Below are 21,265 nucleotides of genomic sequence, written 5' to 3' on the forward strand. Positions count from 1 at the left end.
CAAATAGCAGATTAAACATTAACCAATAAACTCGTAAATAAAGTAATCAGAAGCATGCTAGATACCAGCACCCAACGGAGGATTTTTCTGGCTGCGTTTTTAGAATAAAAACAATATGCAGAAAAGAGCTGTTGCTTGGACTGTAACTGGAATTATATTAGCATGTGGCATCGTCTTGACTGCAATTGGGACGAGTTTTCTTGTAGTTTACAACCAACAGCCGGAGCAGCAAGAAAATATACCGAAAGAAAAGTTTCCAGTCTACTTTGATCCAGAAAATCAACGAGTAAGTTTTTTGAGATTTTTTTAATATAGTTGTCAAAAGCCAATCCTTTGAACATTATGTTGATCCACTTTTGGTTGTATTATTGTTAACACATAGGTTGCACTTGTGTTAGAAAAAAAGCTTCTTATTTTATTAACACAAAAAATTAATATTATTGTAAAATTATAACTGTGTAAACAATGCTGCGTTGTTCTGTTATGTTATCAACAAAACAATATTGTTTAGCCCAAGACTGTATTTCGAATTTACTCGGTAACTTGACTATATATGTACAAACGGACAGAACAAGTATAAGGTCTTACCTTATGAAACTTCTGCCTATAGGACACACACGACGATACTCTTAAAACAGTGTTTTTGAACAAACATTTTGACTTGTAAACATTTGGGCATACTTGTACCCACAAAGTAACATACGTGGTAACTCGTAAGTTGCCACGAGGTGTAGGCCTATGAAACAGAACACATGTGTTATAACGACTGTCGTTTTCCAACCACGCGAGGTTAAAGCAATAAGTTAATTCATTCATTTTGTGTACCAGAACAAACAAGGAAAACACGTTCAATGCTGCTGTTTATAACAGGTTTACTACAGCAGGGAAAATCAAGTCGTTTTCACAACTTTTCTTAACCAAGCTGAAGATGGGAGAGGACTTGACGCTAATCCTATGCATATAAAAGCACCTTGTAACAACGGCGGTGCATTCGTTATTTGTTACCAGTGTGAGCTAGCGACGAAAGATAAACCAGTAAACGTCGGTTTTACAGTGACGAAATTAGAGGTAAATGTAAAAGTGATATTTTACAGTTCTGTTATATTCCGTTGTTTTTTTTAATCTGCTGACATTAGTCTGCGCTGGAATTTTTATTATAAGGGGAGACGGAACACCTTTAGCACATAATATTCAAACATCCTGATCGTGTTTTAAATAATTAACAACGGTCTATGGGAGTCACGAAGATACGGTTTTATAATTTATTGAATGTTTTTTGTTTACTGCCAAATGGGACGAGAAAATAAAATGAAAGGGTGCCCCATCTTTCCCAACCCTACAATATATTAGGTTGGGAAAAGATGTTTCGTGTTTTCATGCTCGTTTATTCCACATTTATTGGTGGCAAACAATATTTACTTAATTATGTAACAATATCACAATGACTCGAAGAAGAGAGTTAGTATTCTTTTTGAATTAGGAAGATAGGATGATATTATGTGCAAAAGGCTTCCACTTCCCCCACTGTATAAGTAAGGGTGGGGGGAAATGGGACACGTTTTAATTCCATTTTCTTTCCTATTTGGTACTAAACGAACAACATTCAAAGAATTATAAAACCGTATCCTCACGACTCCCATAGACCGTTCTCAATTGCTTAAAACACGATCAAGATATTTGGATAATATGTGCCAAGGTGTCCCGTCTCAACCACGCTAACTCCATACAGATTTTCCATTGACGGCAGGTGACATTTACCCTATGCTCACTGTCAAGTAACTTTAGACCATAGAAATTTATTTTTAACTATTTTTTATTAACTAAGGCGTAGGAAATAAAATTAATTTTTAAGACAATTCTACTGAACATAAGTTTTATCACGGGAGATATTATAAGATATATTACATATATATACACGCACGGTGCGTCCATGTAATTCGTATCCGCTAAAAGGTAAACGGAAGTGGTTATTAAACTGTCAAAGTGAATCAGCACAAAATTTCAAAGTGATCTATAAAAGCAACCACGTACGCGGCAGTGACGCGCTTAACATCCACAGAATAAACGAAAACCGCCATATAACAGTCCAACAGCACGCCAGGTTTTATGAGGATTGTAAACTTATTTAACGGCGACGAGAGATTCTTAAAGAATGAACGTGACTAATATTAACAACAAGTGTAGGCCGAGACCACCCCAGACGCATTCTAAACTGGTATAGTAGGGTAGGGGAAGATGGGACACCTTTTCATTCTATTTTCTTTTCCTATTTGGTTAAACAGAATATATTACATTCAAAGAAATATAAAACCGTATCCTCGCGACTTCCATAGACCGTTGTTAATTGTTAAAACAGCATCAGGATATTTAGATATTATGTGCTAAAAAGAATAAACATGTGGACTATTCTACCGCACCCTACTACGTATAACTAATGTCACAGACGACCGCAAGTGAAGAAACATCAGCTTGCTACGAAACAACGTGGACAAGTGACCATGATGACGTAACAGCGACCAATTGTTTCCCATTTTCTGGGGCAGAAGATTGGTTTGGGGGTGCTGAGATGTATGATCAATCCTGGCCCATTAACAGGTAATATTGTGGCATACTCGGTGTGTATTGAGTAGGCTATGAGACTATACATAAATACATGTAGACACGCTTTTGAACGGATATTCCTTTGGCGAAGCAACGGTAGTCGTTATAACACGGGTTTCTGTTTCATACACCCTGTGACCGCGAGTTGCCACGTATGTAACTTATACGAGTTACCACGTATGTAACTTTGTGAGTATTTATATTTTTGTTTTTTTTGTAATATATGATTGAAAGTTTAAATAATATTGTATTCATTGATGGATAAACGACTGCCCTTTTCGCAGTTGGTACAAGGAAATGTCATTTTACTTATCCGGGGACATGTTTTCGGACCCGCAACAGTTTGGTTCAGTATTAGAGAGATACTGGCTCTCGTCGCAAGGTGTCGCACTTTACGTGGAACCAAGAGTACCATTGCACGTGAGCATCGAAAAACAGCAGATCTGTTTTAAAGGTAAAGTGTCTGGAAGAGTTAATAACCGTTAAACAAATAAAACTACATTATTTTACAGGTGCATACATCGAGCCATACAAGCCTAAGAAATCAAACGCAGAACCTATACTCAAATACACCGTCTGCTTAAGCGATTCGCCACAACGGGCGCACGCAGCTATTCTTCAGGTATATACTGGGTTAATAATTAGGCGCATTTTACCTTTAAGTTACCCACAAAGTTACACGTGTAATAAACTCGTTAGCGGGCACAAGGTGTGTGATAAAATCGCACCCGTGTTTTAACGACCGTCACTCCCCCTTGCGAGAACAATGCAAGTTTCATTCATTCATATTTTATTTAACATGAAGTATGTTTACAATTTTCAGAAATATTTTAAAAGACCGACATCAATCCCTGACTTGCGAATGATCCGATCTCCTATTTGGTCTACATGGGCGAGGTACAAGGTTGGAATCAACGAGACAGTAGTGTTGCAATACGCGGACGAAATATTGAAGTATAATTTCTCCAACAGTCAGATTGAAATAGACGACGGGTGGGTGGTAAAACAGAAAACTTTACATCTAAATTAGTGTTTAGTTATTTACGTTTACGGCGATGACGAAAACCAACATCCGTAAAGTAATATATAGTATATAGGATGGGGGAAGATGGGACACCTTTTCATTCTATTTTCTCGTACATTTTGGTAGTAAACAAAGAACACTCAAATATTTATAAAACCTTGCCCTCGCGACTTTCATAGACCGTTGTTAATTGTTTAAAACACGACCAGGATATTAGGATATTGTGTGCTAAAGGTGTCCCATCTCCCCCCACTCCACTATACATATGGTAACTCATATAAGCGGGTGCGATGTGTGAGCAAAACACCCTTGTTTTAACGACGGGGTCAATTTTCTAATCTGTAACTTGAAAATCTAGACCAAGAGTAATCTTTACATTACCTTATCAATTAACAGGTATGAGAAAAACTACGGAGACCATACGTTTAGCGTAACCAAGTTTCCTGACGCGAGCGGAATGATTAAAAAGCTTCACAATTCAGGATTCCGTGTTACTACTTGGGTGACGCCGTTCGTCAATCTATTTTCCGAGAATTATGCAGCGGGGGACGAGAATGGTTACTTTGTGATGAACGGAGGGACAAATACAAGCGGAAAGGTGGCGTGGTGGAACGGTATAGGATCATCGATTGATTTTACCAACCCGAAAGCTTGTGACTGGTTAGTTGAATTGAAGAAAATATGAAAGTGGGAATGAATGTAACTTATTTATCCTCGCAGAGCAACGAAATAGTCGTTATATTACAGGTGTTCTGTTTTCAACACTTTATGCCCGCAAAACTAAACTTTAAACAACAAATATTTACCAATAGGTACTACAGCCTTCTGGAAAAAGTACGAAGCACTTATGGAGTTGACTCGTTTAAATTTGACGCAGGCGAGATTAACTATATAACAGCTGTTACGGATTACCGAACACACGAAACACTGGATAATCTCGGATCTTATACGCAATATTACTCAGAGTGTGCGGCAAGGTATGTAGAGTTTCTTTTATTATACTGTGGGGTAAGATGGTTTACCGTTTCATTCTATTTTCTTGTCATATTTGGTAGTAAACATAAAAAACATTGAAAGAAATATAAAAACATATTTTCACGACTCCCATAGACCGTTGTAAATTGTTTAACACACGATCAGAATATTTTGATATTATGTGCTAAAGGTTTCCCATCCCCCCTTACCTTTTTACCATATAACAAAAATTAAAAATAACTGAACGCAACATAGTTACCATATAATAGTAACTTGCCAAATACCTATATATAAGCCAGAAATTACATGCAGCATTTTCCGCGCAATGCATAATGCGTAAATTGCACTACGAAGCTATTATAACTCAGCATCACCGTATTCAATGTAGGCTCGGTACACAGATAGAACTCAGAGCCTCCTGGAACAACCAGCATTTACCTGTCTTTGTGCGAATGATGGACAAAGACTCAAACTGGTCGAAAGCGAAAGGAATTAAGACGCTTGTCTCGACTGCATTAACGTTCAGTATGCTCGGCTATCCATATATCCTACCCGACATGATAGGAGGTATAAGCTTGTACCGATTTTTTAAAGCACTCAACTTAGTAGGGTGGAGATGGGACATGTTTTCATTCTCTTTTCGTGTTCCATTTGACAATTAACGAAGAACGTTCAAAGAATTTAAAAACCGTACCCTTACGACTTCTATATACCGTTGCTAATTGTTCAAAACAGGGTCGGTTTATTTAGATATTATGTGCTAAAGGTGTCCCCCATCCCCCCCCACCCTACTATATGAAAACAAGACATACTTTAACTATAGCTTTTTCAAAGTTTATAAATTGGTCCCATATATTTGATAGGTAACGCATACGGAGAAGGTTCGGATGGGTTCCATAGTTCTCCGTTGCCTGAAAAGGAACTTTACATTCGATGGCTTGAAGTAACTGCATTCCTGCCTTCCATGCAGTTTTCCATTTGTCCGTGGCAGTACGACGATGAGACCGTGAAGCTAGCGCAGTATTATGTACAGTTGCATGAGAATGTTGTTTTTGATGAAATTGTCTCTTCGTCGCAGAAATATGTGAATGGAGATGAAGACTTAGGTCCGATTCGCCCCATTTGGTGGGCGACTTCTAACGACCGTAAGGCGTTTAAATACGACGACGAGTTTATGGTCGGGGATAAGTACTTGGTGGCTCCGATTTTAGATAACGCGACAAGGTCTCGGGATATTTATTTGCCTGGTCCGTTGTGGAGAGACGGGGTGCTAAGGATTTTTTGGAAAGACAAGTTAAGAGAGAGGGAATTGCTCTTAGGGGGTGTGACGTTGTTTGATTACAAAATCGAACTGAATGAAATTTCGTGGTGGGAGTTAATTTTGGAGTCGAGTAAATGACCCTTTCGCAACGTGTTATATTGTATTGTAAGAAGGCATATAAAAGGCAGTGTACAAAATATGATCTCGTTGTACGACAAGGGGTATAGTTGCAAGTAGCAGCAGATGGATAAAGGCACGATGATGCAACTTTCATAAATTCTTTGGTAACTAAGGTTCATCAAGCACAAAAGCACATTTAGTTTTAAAGCTCACTTAAACTAAGAAAAGCTCATTTTTTCATTGTCTGACTATATATCTGTGTTTGTTTTGGAAGTAGATGGTTGTTCTCCAGAAGTAGATGGTTGTTCTCCAGAAGTAGATGGTTGTTCACCAGAAGTAGATGGTTTCTCATCAGAAGTAGATGGTTGTTCACCAGAAGTAGATGGTTGTTCACCAGAAGTAGATGGTTGTTCACCAGAAGTAGATGGTTTCTCATCAGAAGTAGATGGTTGTTCACCAGAAGTAGATGGTTGTTCACCAGAAGTGGATGGTTTTTCACCAGAAGTAGATGGTTGTTCACCAGAAGTAGATGGTTTTTCACCAGAAGTGGATGGTTTTTCACCAGAAGTAGATGGTTTTTCACCAGAAGTAGATGGTTGTTCACCAGAAGTGGATGGTTTTTCACCGGAAAGCACTTCTTCTGTCTCCGAATCGGATTCCTGTATGGTGCTAAACGGCCAAAAACAAAATATGTTTGAAATACTTTTTGAAACTTGATCCTTAAACAAAAAAGTTTCAACAATATCTTCGATCAGCTTATCTGAATAGGATCTCTACATTATAGGTAGTTTACACAATATACAACTCACAGTATGCGTCTTCTTTTAGTTTTAGTCGGCCTGCTAGTAGAAGGTCCAGCTTCATCTGAAACTTCAGGGTTTTGGTTTTCTTTGTCATCTGATGTTTCCATCTTTTCTGGTTCGTCAGAGGTCTCTTTATCCTTTAATGAATAAAATGAGTGAACTGCCTATTGGTAGTAGTAGTGTAGGTAAAATTTGGCTAGAAAGTTTTGTGCATAAAAAGGGGCTAAGAAAAAAAGCAACTTAGAAGCAATTTGATGCGAAACTGAAAAAAAAGATTTTAAATTGGCAACCACAAATTTATTAAGTAATAAGTATCTGGTTCGTGATAAGGACCTCACCCACATAGAACAGAAATAGAACAACAAATTAGGTTTAATATATAATATATGATAAAAACTGGTAAAATGAAGAGCTATCTACTTTTTACCGGCAAAACAAATATATATATACACTTAAAAAGCAGATAAAAAAACAGACAGAATCATACCACTGGTTCGAAAAGTTTTTCCACTAAGTCCGTATCTCCATTTGACTTTGCAGAAGGTAGTTTTGTTGTGAAGAAACTTGCGATTGGTTTCTGCCAGTCTGGGGTTGGACGTTGACACACAGGGTTGCCTCCAACTGACTGGTTCTTTTTACCAGCTATATTGGATGGGATGGTATTTGTAATGAGAATATGAATGTAACTGGTTTTATCTTCATGGGGCGGAAAAACTACTGTTCTTACAACACATGTGTTCTGTTTCACACAACACGCGAGTTACAAGAGGATTTTATTTTTAGTAACACACATGAAACTATTTAGATGTTAATTACCTAGATTGTTGTTTGTTATTAATGCAAGTTATTTAGGAGTTCAATAAATGTAATATTTTTGGTGCTAGTGAAAAGACCCCCCCACCTTATTTGCTAACCACTAACTCCATATCCACTAACTACCATACCCTAACCTAGGGGTTAGTGGTTAGCAAATAAGGGGGGGGGGAGATTCTTCACCAGCACCAAATTTTTACCCTTCCGAGGTGGAAAACGACAGTAGTTATAACACAGGTGGTTTCCTCTACACACCCCTTGTGTCTGATTACAAATTACCAACACACATGTTATTCAATATTTGCTTCACCATAGGAACATACACGTATAAAAAGCTTTATTCAGTGTATACCTGGTGAACCAATTTCAAAAGCTGATGATCTGCTTGGTGCTGCAACATTTTTCCTTGGCGCCTTTGCCGCTGATGCTTTGATATAAAAACAAATAGGTTATTTCTTGCTGTTAAAATAGAAGTTTATTATAAACAGAAAAAATCTAATGTGTTGCATGAAATACTTGTACGACACTTTGTCATTCGCTGCAAATAACATATTTTTTGGACGATTTGGGGTAAAAAATACATGGAGCTATACAGAGAAGACGGAAAAAATTTTCCGCTAGAAGGCGATGACAAATTCGTTTCTCTATTTTATGGGGAGCAGTTAGTTTCACGGTTTATATACACATAAGATATAAACCCCTAACCCCTAACCCCTAACCCCTAACCCCTAACCCCTAACCCCCAACTCCTAACCCCAAACTCGTCAAACAAAAAAAAACTTGGAAAAAAAATATAATAAAAGTATTCCACTGTGCGGGAATCGAACCCGGTAAAAGTGAAACAAAGAGAGTTTACGACCACACGCAAACCGCTACACCACAGACTCGACGACAGTAAAGACAACGAAAGAGCGTATATACCCGACCTAATGTGGGAAATATGTTCTTACTAGTGTTTTATGTATTTAGAAAGGTATTTTTATTATTTAATTAATTTGTTTTACACTTATTAACACTTTGTAGTGCTGTTTTGTTCGTTTTTCCGTATTTTTTAATTTAAATAATTACCGCCTCTAGCGGAAAAAAATTTCCGTCTTCTTTGTATAGTCCCATGTGTAAAAAATACCTCCATTAAACAAAAAAATAATAAAACAACAATGTTTAAGAATTGCAAATTATTTCAAAGCATAAAAATTACCTCGAAAAGCTGCAGAGTTCACTGTCGCTTTTGTGCGTACCATACTTTCATCTAAAAGCAAAGATTATATCCAAAAACTCGCAACACAAACAGAAAATTTGACAACTTCATTAACAACACAGTTTACCCGCCAAACAGCGATCACGTGACCCACACGATGTGCCCTTTTCCTATGCGGTAAAAAGGGGCGTACCAACGAATACTAATCTGTTGTATTCCAAACTGTGCCTGAAAAGATAAAAGGGGCGTACCAACGAATACTAATCTGTTGTATTCCAAACTGTGCCTGAAAAGATAAAAAACGGTGGTAAAACAATAACAGAGTTACATATTAGTTCGTACGTGCACAATTGCGCGGGTGCTTTTATTGCAATGATGTAGTGTATAATACAGCAATACCGTTAAAAGAAACTTCCTCTCTGGTAGAGTTGACCAGAGAGAAACTTATCCTTTTACTATTTAATCAGTTTGTGTCATGTTCGTAGGTGTGGTCCATTTTCAACTAAGTCACTGTACGGTTGATATTCATGAGCAAGTTATGAACAAACAACTCGTCTGTGCTCTGTACAGTCTAACTCAAAAACTACTCATAAAATTCTAGATCAGTGCTGTTCAACCGGTGTGCACTGTGCTAGGGTGCACCAAAATATGCCAGGGGGACACCAGAACAAAAGGGTATACAAGGGGGCATCACAAACTTCAACAATTTTCAGCAATAATATTCGTTTTGAACATTTTTAACAAACTTAGCCACTTTCCTACAGTTTTTTTTATATGAATTCTATATCTTGTATCACTGGTAATCGAGAAACGTCATGAGTTTTACGTTAAAACAATCAGGGGTGCATGAGTTTGTCGCAACAACTTTAGGGGTTCACAAACCCAAAAAAGGTTGAAGAGCACTGTTCTAGATGTACTATAACCTTGAAATGGTCAAGAAGTCTTCGCATTCGTAGAGTATTAAAAGCATTATTGCAATCTCAGTGTTGAGGTAATGCAATAACCTTGGTATAAATCTGATCAATCCGATGGCCTGCATCCTTATAAGACTTAAATATTAATAGGAAAACTTTTAACTTGGTGTGCCATCTTCATCTATCAGGACCCAACCAAACACTGCCCAATTTTTCCGGTCGTTATATATTTTATTAAGATTCATACTATGCGCAAATCATACAAGCAATAAACACCACATAATATGGTTTAAGTCACGCCTTTCTTTAGGAATCTTGAATTTCTACAGTCCCCCTTGCTTGCTATAGCAGAATGCACCAAATTGCACAAGAGTTTAAATAGGGACAAAATGATCAAGGCATAACGTGCTGTACATATATATCTCAAGAAGAAAACAGGGATATCCAAAGGGCTATTTAGCGGAACTGTATAGCGCTGACTCTCAAGCCCATGCAGCTTTTTCCTATCTCCGTGCAAGTTGTGACTCTACAGACTTCACCCTTAAAATCTGGGTCGTAACACGCTCCACTTAGCGGACATTTCTCAACGGGTTTACCCCTGAAAAATAACATTGAATATATTAAAAGGTGATTTAAAATGCACTGCAAAACGAAATTCAGCAAAAAACATTACATATAAATATGTGGGATTGTTCAGACTAAAAATGCACTGCAAAACCAAATGCTTTGGAAATTTACGGCAATTGTGTGTAAAAATAGCACTACATCAATTGGAAACAAGGTGATACTTTTTATACTAAATTTTAATCATTTAAAATACACTGCAAAACGAAATGATTTAGAAACAACCTAAGATACAAAAATGGTGATAATTTTCAGACTTAATTTTCAGCATTTAAATGCACTGCAAAACCAAATGCTTTTACAATCTACAACATATATGAGTAAAAATAGCAGCACTCTTATTTAAAAAAAGGAAATAAAACACTAAAAACCTACCTATATATAGGAATATAGGAAGCAGCGCAAATATCAAAGGGGTTATGCGCGTCGTATCTTAGTTCATGGGTGTCAATTGGGTTCTTGTCACAGGCAGCGATAATTTTTCTTGTTTGGGATGCAACGTCGGGCTTCGGACCAAGCTCTAATAATCGACGAGCAAAAATCGCAGCACTCTGTGATGAAAAAATGTCAATTTAATTATAGGTTAACTTTTTATGGGTTACTTTTTCATGAGGTTTTTTTACTCAAAATTTCTCGTTTCTCATAAAGATGAGGAATTGTTCACTTAATTGTTATTTGAGTTATTTTTTAATAAGTTACTCTGCATATTTTTCTTGCATATTTTTCTCTCATAATTTCAATAAGTCCTATTTTTTGTTTTATAATATTCACATATTGCAAACTTCTTTAAAACATTCTAGTATTATACAATCTATATTATCACCTAAAATACCTTATAATTCTTGAGCTTGAAGAAAACAGTTTGAGCTGTCCTTAGTGCGAGTATTAAATGTACAGGTTGCCACTGACAGTGTGTAAGGTATGCAGCCATCTCACAGATCCTCATTTGTTCTTTCAAGTTCGATTTTGGAAGTTTTTTCCTTTCCTGTTCCATGGATAGACCAACCAAATACTCACGACATATAGTGATGAGCTGCTGTGCCTGGTTAAGGGGTTAGGGAGGTTTATAATTGCAAGTTTTATATTATTCTATTTGGTTGGATTGGTAGGATGGCATGAAGTGTTGTGCCTGGGGTGGGTGAAATGTTTTAAAAGTGGAAGTTGTATTCTGTTCTATGTGTTTGAAGTCCTACAGCAGGAGCTACCATTGTAACTTAGATTTGGTGGGAGTTTGCCAATTACTACGACACCCAGAGTGCTACAAGTTACCTACAACCCATTAGATTAGTGACTACTGGGTTAAAGTAATGCTAATTAAATGTTTGCCCATGGACACATTGATACATACACCTATTAAAGAAATTTAAGATTGGCAAACGAAACGTCAGAAATACCTTAAGTTTTTCATACTAGATGAGCCGTTAAAAGATTATTTTTTACCTCATTTATTTCTTGTTTGTTATCTACCACCAGCAGTGGTACAGAAAGTAATATCTCACGAAATTTAACGATGGCATCCTCAAATTTACCTTGCGTGGTTAGTTTGTAAGCATCCTGGTAATAATTAATAAATTAATAATTGAACTAGAGATTTTTGGGTTAAAATAGATGGCAGTATTGCTTAGCAATTTGTCTTTTTGAGACACCTATTAGAAGTACATTAAGACTAAAGACAGTTCTTAAAAAATAACTTGTGCGCTCAAAAAGTTGTAAGAAACGCAAACACAGGAATGTGTCTACTCTATTCATAGATTCTTTTACATTCAAGGGTTTAGAAGCACATATGTATTTGTACATACATGCTGTTATTATTTTTTTACATCTTATAAAAAACTTGTAAAAAAATAAAAACAGTATGTATGTACAGATACATATGTACTTCTTATAAAAAACTTTATAAAAAACATTGCTAATTTCAAAGCAACTTGCCTATAATAGTGACTAGAGCATGGTGGCTATACATATACTAATTATTTCATTTTTATGTGAAATTTTAAAGCAACTAACTTTGTAATAAAGTTGAGGACATAAAGTAAAAACAATTTTAATCAACTAACCTGTAGCCTTGCAGCGAGGGTAGCGAGGGTAAGCCCAACAACCGGTAACCCCGATTTTGCTCCGGCCTCCCTCCAGTTTCGATGTGGGTTGCCAAACATAGGGGGTATACCTGGTACAGCGGTGAATGCACTGCGTGCACGGGCGTACGTGTGCAAGAATAGCTGCTTGTAAGGTTTGAAATCTACAACGCCAACTTGGTCTTGAAGAAGCTGGGAACGAAAAAAGATTTAAAAATGGCTTTTGGGAGGTTTGTAAAGTAATCTGTTAAAATGCTTTTTCGAATATATCTTTTTAAGTAAAATTTTAAAATGTGTAAAAAATATTTGTTAAAAAATGTGTTTTTTTTACATCTAAGGGCATATCCTATTGAAGTTGACCTAAATAGAACGTCATCAAAATTCCCAGAAGATTTGAACCTTAAATATGGCTGGCACCTGGCAGCAACAGCAAGTATATTTATATCAAGGAAAACACACTGTAATATCAAGTATTGAAGTTTGTGCACTTACCCTAAATGCTGTGTCGAATGATCCAGCAGTTATATGATCCACAGGTAACTGGGAGTTATTGCACCAGACTTGTGACTGAGGTGTTCCTGTTGTGATAATGTATGAATAAAAGATGTAAAAATAACACAAGAATTCATGGAACATGTATGGGTTTAATAAGAATTAAAACCAAAAAGTTATATTTGTTTAATGAGAATGTGTTTCTTATTTCAGCCTATCCTGTATTTTAAAAAGTTTAGTACTTAAACGTATGAACCCATACAATAAAATGTTAATTTTTGGATATTTCTAAGATGAAAAGCGACGATATTTTTATGTTTATTAAGAAGACACCCTTTTTTATTTTTTTTTATTATTTTTTTTGGGAAAAGATGATACCTTACCTTTAGTAGGAGCAACAAAATATCCTTCTCCCTCTCCTCCAACATCCGCAGCTATGTCAAGATCAGCAGGAAGATCAAGATCATCATCATCAACATCCCAGCCCCCTCCCTCTCCTCCTGCTCCTAAAAGTCATCAATTTAATAAAGGAAGGAAAAAATGAATGGTTTCCATACTTAAAAAATTAAATTAATCTAATTATTAATAAAAGTTAATAACAAAGAGTAAAAACAGCAACCCACTACCAGAAAACTAGTTTAAAAATAGGAAAAAAATCGCCCAACAAAAACAACCATCAGAAAACTTGCAGAGCTCAGAACAAATTAATTTAAAAAAATCGGGTTTTATCTATTTCTTCATACCATCATCTGCATCCTCAAACTCCTCATCCACGATTGCTCCTTCCTCATCCAGGATGATATCAACATCATCTCCCCATCCAGCTGTGTCTTCATCAATATCAACATCCGCAGCAAGTCCTCCACCTGAACCTCCCTTCCCTACTCGGGACTCCTGGAAGAATCCTATGGAAAGAAGAGGATTTTGAAGATGGAATGCATTTTACATCAAAACAGTGTCCAAAAAAATGTCCTTTAAATGATTTTTTTGGATGATTTTTAAAGATTTAGAGTAGACGAATGTACCTTCACTGACAGCAAATCAAACATGCCATATAGAACTTACAGCATATTACCTTTAAAATATGACATAAGTTCCAAGTATATTACCTTTACTGATAGTTTGAGTAGAGGCCAGTTTGTACTTGATCATTAAAGATATAAAAGATGTGCAGAAAGTGAAATATCTTATATAAATAATACAAAATATGCCATAAACTCCCAGTTTATTACCTTTACTGACAGTTAGTAGGGGCCAGTTATCTTTGCATTGTTGAATAGGAGGAGGGGGTTGGAGAAGAACTGCGTTCTCAGGGACACTAGGAGAGTCTTCTTCCTCCAACTGACTTGCCTCCTCTTCTAATCCATGTGTCTTCGCTGTGAGGTAAGCGAGAGACTTCTGCCCGCATCCACGGAGGACTTTTACTCTCTCGGCAACATCACCAAGGTAAAGAGCAGCCTGGTAGTGCCCGGATGTATCTTTTCGGATCTCGGCTAAAGAGGAAGAACGGTTTGTATATTAGAAATTTTAGAACTCTTTTTTTCGTTTTTTTAACCTAGAAATAATAGTAGAAAAGGCAATTTTTAACCATACAGCTATAATAATTTTTTATTATGCTACTGCTGCATCAGGATCACCAGTCCTCTATTTAAATAGAAATTTAAAGTGCTGAATTAAATTTGAAATAAAATAAAAAATACTAAAAGAAAAAGGAATAAATTGAAATAGAAATAGAAATAGGAAAAAATTAAACCCATTCTCACCAATCTTGATCATCATTCTTAAATTTTCCAGGTTTCCAGTGAGTAGGTAAAGAAAAGCGAGCTTATCGAAGTTCTTCGTTCGTTTGTACGCCATTTCTACCACTTGGTGGTTTCCGCATGCGAGAGCAACTTCAGCGAGTCTTTCCCAGCATTGTTTGTCTTCCAAAGCTTTCGCAGCAGCCAGTGCCACCTGGAATGTTTGGATTGGTGGAATGTAGCTATTTATTTGATTTGTAGCTGTTTATTTTCAAAGAGAACTATAGAATCATACTGCCTCTTTGATATTTATAAATTGCATAAACGAAGCACACAAGCAGTCAGGGTGCTGGGGTAATAGGCTAAATCCGAAATGCCAGGTCCTCAAGAAGGGCCTCACCCACATAGAATAAACACAGCTTTACAAACGGACACAGTTTAAATGACATGTGGGTGTTGTAGTTTTGGTAAATGTGTTAAATCATTGCAGACATAATGTGCCAAGTATATTTCAAAGCCACAAAATTCAATTGAATATTTAAATCAAATGTTTATTTCTAATCACCACATACCTCAATATCCCCGCATTCCACAGCAAGGGTGAATCTTGTCTTGTCATCCTTCACAAAATGCAAAGCAACCTCGGGGTAACCCTTCTGTTGCAAATAAGCAATGATGGATTGTCCAACCAGTTTACTGTTGCGAACCATGTGTAACACCTCGTCATATTTTCTGTTTACTAGCGCCATCTGTTATAAAAGATTGAAATGAAACTTTGTTGCATAGACCAGTGCTCTTCAACCTTTTTTGGGACTCATGCACTCCTGATTGCTTTAACGTAAAACTAATGATGTTTCGCAATTCCCAGTGATGCAAGATATAGAATTCATATAAAACAACTGTAGGAAAGTGGCTAAATTTGTTAAAAATGTTCAAAACTGAGTATTATTGCTGAAAATTGTTGAAGTTTGTGATGCACCCTTGTATACCCTTTGGAACTGGTGCACCTCTGGCATATTGTAAAGAGCATTGGCATAGACATAATTTTTAAATGTAAAGGCTAGTACTGGTACACAAACCTATACAAAAAATAAATAAAAATTATATATATATCATAAGCACAGTTTGTAAATTAACTTTATTACATGGCCATAAGTATACAAAGAGTTACCACATTTATATTAGAAAAGAACAATTGAAGAAGATTTCAACTTTTACCTTAAATTTAAACTCTGTTGGGTCAATAGACAGAACCCTCGGTCGAGTTTCGCGATCGAGACAATAAACGTTCGTGGCTCGTACTCTCGTGATGTAAATGGGAAGATCAAGAGTTCGTATGATGCCGTGATCCCTGCAGGATTATATGATCATGATCATATGAGAATTTGGTATAAATGCATGTGATTATATGATCATGATTCGTTCTAAATTGAGGTATAAATAAATATACATGATTATATCATCATGATCACTGACACAAATAAATGCATTTAAAAGAAGGGTTCCCATTTGGCTGAAGGTTTTTAGTTGAGACAATTTTGTAACTTTTTTGTTAAAAATATGACTTTTTCCTGATTTTCTTATTTCATTTTTTTAGCAGAAAAATCTGCGACCAGAAGCTATAGCTGCTCTATTAACACAATATGAAATGCAAACATATTATTTCTTCACTCATTGGTACAGTCTAGTCTCTAGTGCCATGGCAATTTGCTATTTTTTTATTAAATATTAATATTTTCACTTTTGTGTAACTTTTTTGTAAAAAATACGAGTAGAAAAATCTGTGACTAACAATCTATTACTACTCCACTACACACATTATTCCTTACCCATTAGTAAGAGCGTATTTGATATGGTTTGAAGTTGTGTAGATGAAGACACCACTCTCCTCCCAAGCTCCAGACTTTACTCTCACGTTCTCATGGACCGTGGAGAGAGATTCCAACTTCCGATTACAAATCGCGATGTTGTGTTTTGCAAGCAGGGCGACATGGGACATATCACTTGACCAAATAACGTACTTTACTTTGGCTATTTTTACAGATGCAAGGGTTCTGTGGAAAGGGTACAATTGAGTTAAAAGTAGAATGAATCTTTTGTTCAAAAAATCCCCCTTATAAGGAATTGTAAAATACAAGAAACTATACAGAAGGGTTGTAAGATTTAATAAGCAACACTGAGGCATTTTTACAACATTTTTGTATGAATACAGAATACCCAATGGTATTTTTGTAAAAAAAGGACATTTCAGTTACTCACACATATTGTAAAAAACTAGCGATTTAGGCTTGAAACAAACAAAATCCTACAGTAGCAGTTACCTCTTCTGTTGCACATCATAGAGTGTTACACCATCTGCACTTCGTAGCAAAAGTGCTCCAGTACCGGCATGGAAGATCTCATCTACGCCAGGGACTTGTATCTTCTTCATTATGTCGTTCTTCAAACTCTTGATGACGATCGTGTGCGTTCGGTCAAGTACAGCGAACCGATTACGAGCGACCCACACCGCAGTAAGGCCTGATGCTCTCTTGCCTTCAGGTGCTAAAGGATATAAACAAATGGGTAAACCACCAGGTCTAATGCAAAATAGTATAAATGATTTAATAAAAAGATGTGCATTTATAGGCAACGCTGCAGAATGGTCTGATGCTCTCCTACCTTCAGGTGCTAAGGTGTGAAAAAAGTGGTGAAGAAAAGAACAAATTCGATCAAAAATAATAGAACACATTAAACCGCCGAGTAGAATGTAAAAAAATGTAAAAGTGGATGAATAAATACATAAAGCTGATTAAAAAGGTAAAAACATATTAAATTACCCCAGGGGAGCATACCTTTCAGTAATGGTTTGCCACATATAACAGTATTGTTTGACAAAACTTATATTATCCATACCTTAAACATGAACTAGACCTCACCCATATAAAATAGAAACACAGAATATGAAAATGAAACTTAAACTTACAGTCAGGGTTAGAAGAATCCACGTTCTTGGGAACCTGGTAAAGGTCATAGTGGGAATTCTCAATGTTAGACGCACGAGATGTAACAAGGACAGTGTTCTCAGCAGGATTATATGAGAGAGCAAAAACACTCGTCTTTGAACCACTAGGTGGGAGTAAAGAGCATGTAAATTATAAGCAAGTTTTTTTAATTTTTTTAAATATAATTAAGTAACAAAAATGCATTTTTTATTATTGAAAACGTTTTAGTGTCAAATCCTTTTTTTAACCATAAATTAATTTAAAATATCAGCAACAAAAATGCTTTTTATTATTAAATAGGGCAAATTCTAGATATACCTTATGTTACATGTCTCTGTTTCCTTGGGCTAAGTGAACATATGTTACAATGGCACTATAATACTGTATAGTTGTACAAATAAAGTGATATGGTAAAAAAAACAGTCCCACCTTCTAAGTTGCATAATAGGAAGGTCCTTGCTTGTTGTGAAGTCAAGACGACGTAAATATTTCTCCTTGACATAATATAACATGTTGCCATGGGTGGCGAATGCTGGTCTTTCTCTCTCCAACTTAAATATGACCATCCCGTTATCGTGGCCGGCAGCGAACAAGTTCAAAGTTGGGTGGCAAGACAAAATCCAGAATCTAAAAAAATGGCTACAGTTGAAAATTTTTGTAAACTTTTTTTTAAATATTATCAGTAATTTGTACATAATGTTAACAGCCATGTTGGCATATTGACGGATGTAATTCCTATTAACCAGTAACAACAGGGGTTTCCTTTCAGTGCTATATGAAAAGGGTCCTTGTTGAGAACCTGGGGTTTAGGCCAGATCTGTCCCATTACCCAAACATAGAACGACTAAATAAAACATGTCGACTAGTGAGATATCAGTGTTCCCCTTGTCACACAGCATCACAGTAAAACGTATACCTACAGGATAATTTAACAACTTCCCACCTGTCTTGGTCCCTTCTAAATGACTGAATACTTGATCTCTTTCCCATGTCCCACACACGGATGGATTTATCCTCGGAAGCGCTAATAATGAGGTCCTGTCTTGGATGGAAGGAGCAACAAGAGACATTGTTGTAATGACCTCTGCATGAATCCACCTCCCAAGCCTTTGACTCATTCATCCTCCACAGTTTAACAAGTCGATCATCAGCTGCTGTTACCACTACTGGTAGGCTGGGGTGGAAGCACGCCCAGTTTACCCCACGATCGTGACCCTGAGATTTAAGGTTAATTTGAAATAAATGGAGAAATATAAGCAATGTTCTGTTTTGAATGCAAAAACATAATAATCCAGACAGATTATCTACATTTTCAAAAAATTTTTAGCAACGTGAGAATTAAAATGAACTCTTAAATTTGTTGGTAATTTGCATTGTAAATTTTATTTAATCTTATAAAAACCTACAAACTGCATAGTATTCAAAATACTTCAATCTATAAATAGTAAGTTGGGGAAAGATTGTCTTTTGTATTCATTCTCTTTTAAAAAATCAACAAAAATTAGAAACACGTAGATTGTAAACATACCTCCAAAACATGTTTGACCAAGAAGTCAGTACTTCCAAACAACTCGATGGAACTTGGACCACCTGCAGAACCAGGTGTTCCCCTTACTGTCTCCTCTAATGAATTACCACCAGGGGATAAGTTCTTCTTGCGTAAACCTGTTTAAGCGGGGGTGTTAATATTTTAAAATAATGAATGAAAAAACTAAAAAAATAAATAAAACCTTCTAATTTTTATACATAAGGAATATTTTGTATCTGGTTATTTTGATTTATCCTGTTTGAAAAGGGCGACCAACTAAAGATGACTTCCTACGACATAAATACAAGTGGCTTACAGAAGCGATTTTTTTACAATCGGGCAAGAACCAGATGTCTAGCACAAAGGGCATTGTTATTTTATACCTGGTTTTCACAAAAGAAGGGTCCAGTTAATCAGATAAAATGGAAAAAAAATGTTATGTCAAACCTTACCAGATATGTCCCACACTCTTGCAGTTTGATCCAGAGAAGCAGACACGATGAGGTCATCGGTTGGATGGAATTGAGCTGACATCACATAATGGTTGTGCCCGGTAAGAACAGCAATGCAGTTTCTTGACTGCCAGTTCCAAATCCGAATGGTCTGTTGTGTTAAAAATTTGCTATAAAGATGTGTGGCCAGTTTTGGGTTAAATTGGTTTCTTTAAAAAAAGGTTTTTAAATTGGGTCAATTGCCCTTTTAGGCTTTTTTTGTAATATAAGTACCAAAAACGAACTTTTATAGGTTCTAAAAGCCTCAAAAACTGTCCAGAATTACAAATAGTGATCCTAATTTATTGCCAGAAATATGTCCCCACCTGATCATCTGAAGCACTGAGGATCCATGGGTACTCGTGGTGGAAAACTGCAGTTCTAATGTAATCCAGATGGCCCAGAAGAGTGAAGAGGCATCTTCTTAACTTGTAATTCCAGATCTGTGCGTGAAATCATGATATTAAAAAAATGTTATATGGATAGCTGGCAATTTGAATAATTGAATGCAGAAAAGGCAGAGATAGTTAGACTTGCATTCTATGAAACAAATCTAGGGGTTGTGATGTTTTAAAAAGTTATACAGGTATTTATTTAAGGTTAAAACTTTTAAAAGGGGAAATTGCAATCCAAGCTGTATAGCATAAAAGGACAAGCTTTTTTGATATTTATACATTCAAAAAAGGAGATAATTCTTTACAAAAAAGTAAGTACCAACAAATTAAGTAAATTTACCTTGATTTTATAATCATCTCCACCAGATACAAATAAAGGTTGTTGGCTGTGAAAGCAAACTCCTCTTACTGGACCTGAAACATAAAGTAACAGGATTAACAAATGTTGCAAAGTGTGCACAGTGATATCGCACCGAGATTTGAACACATTGAAGATATGTAAAAGACAAAATGGCAAACCAGATTGGAAAAGTGAAAAGTTTGCATATCTATGGGAAAAGGGTTTATATACTGTTTAAACACTTCTTTAAATAATTTGTTTTCCCAAACTGGCAGCAGATTTTATATTATTTCAATAAGGTTTATTTGTCAGTATTGATAACAAACAAGGAATTGCGCAGTTATAAGGTAAATGCAGGCATTTTTACAATCTGAATAGCCACTGAATCGATCATATACAATGTCATGGTTCCCAGTATCTTACCATCATGCTCCTCAAATTTATCAATCAATGTGCACATTCTGTAATCCCATAGTTGAATACAACCATTGTGTAAAGAGGATAATACCCATGGTCGCTTTGGATGAAATGAGAGCCCTGAAAATATAAAGCTTATTTACGGTATTCATTTATACTTTAGCAACAACATACATTTAGTAGTGCATGGAATAATTGTAAAACCACAAGCATAAATACTATTTTACCTTTGTAACAGTCACAAATGTGGTAAACCAACAGTTAAGAAAAACAATATTGTCAAAACAGTGTATTACCTTTCACGCGAGCTGATTTGGTTTCAAACTTTGTCAGCATGGCGTTAATTTCTCGCCTTTCTGTTTTATATACCCACTACTTATAAAGCAGTTACCAAACTAATGATGCTGCAACAAATAAATCTTATTTTAGCTTCAATTTAAATAAAAGAGACCAAATTAAAATTATAAAGTT

General features: G+C 36.1%; 3 protein-coding genes across 3 annotated transcripts; 1 reads left to right on the forward strand and 2 right to left on the reverse strand.

Moving 5' to 3' along the window:
* The first annotated feature begins 36 nt into the window (after positions 1-36).
* LOC149735949 (alpha-galactosidase MYORG-like) lies at positions 37-6,154 on the forward strand. The gene is made up of 10 exons (XM_089877797.1): positions 37-286; positions 871-1,068; positions 2,444-2,595; positions 2,886-3,055; positions 3,114-3,223; positions 3,425-3,594; positions 4,022-4,285; positions 4,438-4,602; positions 4,989-5,167; positions 5,464-6,154. The coding sequence occupies exons 1-10, from the start codon at positions 116-118 to the stop codon at positions 5,997-5,999; spliced, it is 2,115 nt and encodes a 704-aa protein (XP_089733923.1). The 5' UTR covers positions 37-115; the 3' UTR covers positions 6,000-6,154.
* Positions 6,003-9,016, reverse strand: LOC149735950 (uncharacterized). Its single transcript, XM_089877820.1, has 5 exons — positions 8,796-9,016; positions 7,950-8,024; positions 7,272-7,426; positions 6,791-6,921; positions 6,003-6,650 (listed from the first exon to the last, which is right to left on the reverse strand). The coding sequence occupies exons 1-5, from the start codon at positions 8,836-8,838 to the stop codon at positions 6,230-6,232; spliced, it is 825 nt and encodes a 274-aa protein (XP_089733946.1). The 5' UTR covers positions 8,839-9,016; the 3' UTR covers positions 6,003-6,229.
* A 903-nt stretch (positions 9,017-9,919) lies between these two features.
* LOC149735951 (coatomer subunit alpha-like) lies at positions 9,920-21,251 on the reverse strand. The gene is made up of 23 exons (XM_089877785.1): positions 21,091-21,251; positions 20,801-20,914; positions 20,378-20,451; positions 19,969-20,085; positions 19,604-19,754; positions 19,152-19,288; positions 18,567-18,838; positions 18,053-18,250; positions 17,605-17,747; positions 16,961-17,183; positions 16,469-16,693; positions 15,858-15,990; positions 15,212-15,388; positions 14,664-14,853; positions 14,133-14,393; positions 13,644-13,805; positions 13,284-13,406; positions 12,901-12,986; positions 12,391-12,600; positions 11,774-11,887; positions 11,166-11,375; positions 10,709-10,884; positions 9,920-10,307 (listed from the first exon to the last, which is right to left on the reverse strand). The coding sequence occupies exons 1-23, from the start codon at positions 21,128-21,130 to the stop codon at positions 10,166-10,168; spliced, it is 3,678 nt and encodes a 1,225-aa protein (XP_089733911.1). The 5' UTR covers positions 21,131-21,251; the 3' UTR covers positions 9,920-10,165.
* Positions 21,252-21,265: the final 14 nt, after the last annotated feature.

Source organism: Ciona robusta, chromosome 5 (assembly GCF_009617815.1).
Source record: "Ciona robusta chromosome 5, ASM961781v2".
In the NCBI taxonomy this organism is placed as follows: Eukaryota; Metazoa; Chordata; class Ascidiacea; order Phlebobranchia; family Cionidae; genus Ciona; species Ciona robusta.

Coding starts and splice junctions, on each gene's coding strand:
- LOC149735949 (XM_089877797.1), top strand. CDS start 116: ATGCAGAAAAGAGCTGTTGCTTGGACTGTAACTGGAATTATATTAGCA. Junction 1,069..2,443: donor TTACAGTGACGAAATTAGAG/GTAAATGTAAAA, acceptor CTAATGTCACAG/ACGACCGCAAGTGAAGAAAC. Junction 4,286..4,437: donor AACCCGAAAGCTTGTGACTG/GTTAGTTGAATT, acceptor ATTTACCAATAG/GTACTACAGCCTTCTGGAAA.
- LOC149735950 (XM_089877820.1), bottom strand. CDS start 8,838: ATGGTACGCACAAAAGCGACAGTGAACTCTGCAGCTTTTCGAG. Junction 7,427..7,949: donor TTTTGAAATTGGTTCACCAG/GTATACACTGAA, acceptor CATCCAATATAG/CTGGTAAAAAGAACCAGTCA. Junction 6,922..7,271: donor AAAAACTTTTCGAACCAGTG/GTATGATTCTGT, acceptor TATTCATTAAAG/GATAAAGAGACCTCTGACGA.
- LOC149735951 (XM_089877785.1), bottom strand. CDS start 21,130: ATGCTGACAAAGTTTGAAACCAAATCAGCTCGCGTGAAAG. Junction 11,888..12,390: donor CCCTCGCTGCAAGGCTACAG/GTTAGTTGATTA, acceptor AATTATTACCAG/GATGCTTACAAACTAACCAC. Junction 10,885..11,165: donor TCAAGCTCAAGAATTATAAG/GTATTTTAGGTG, acceptor TTTTCATCACAG/AGTGCTGCGATTTTTGCTCG.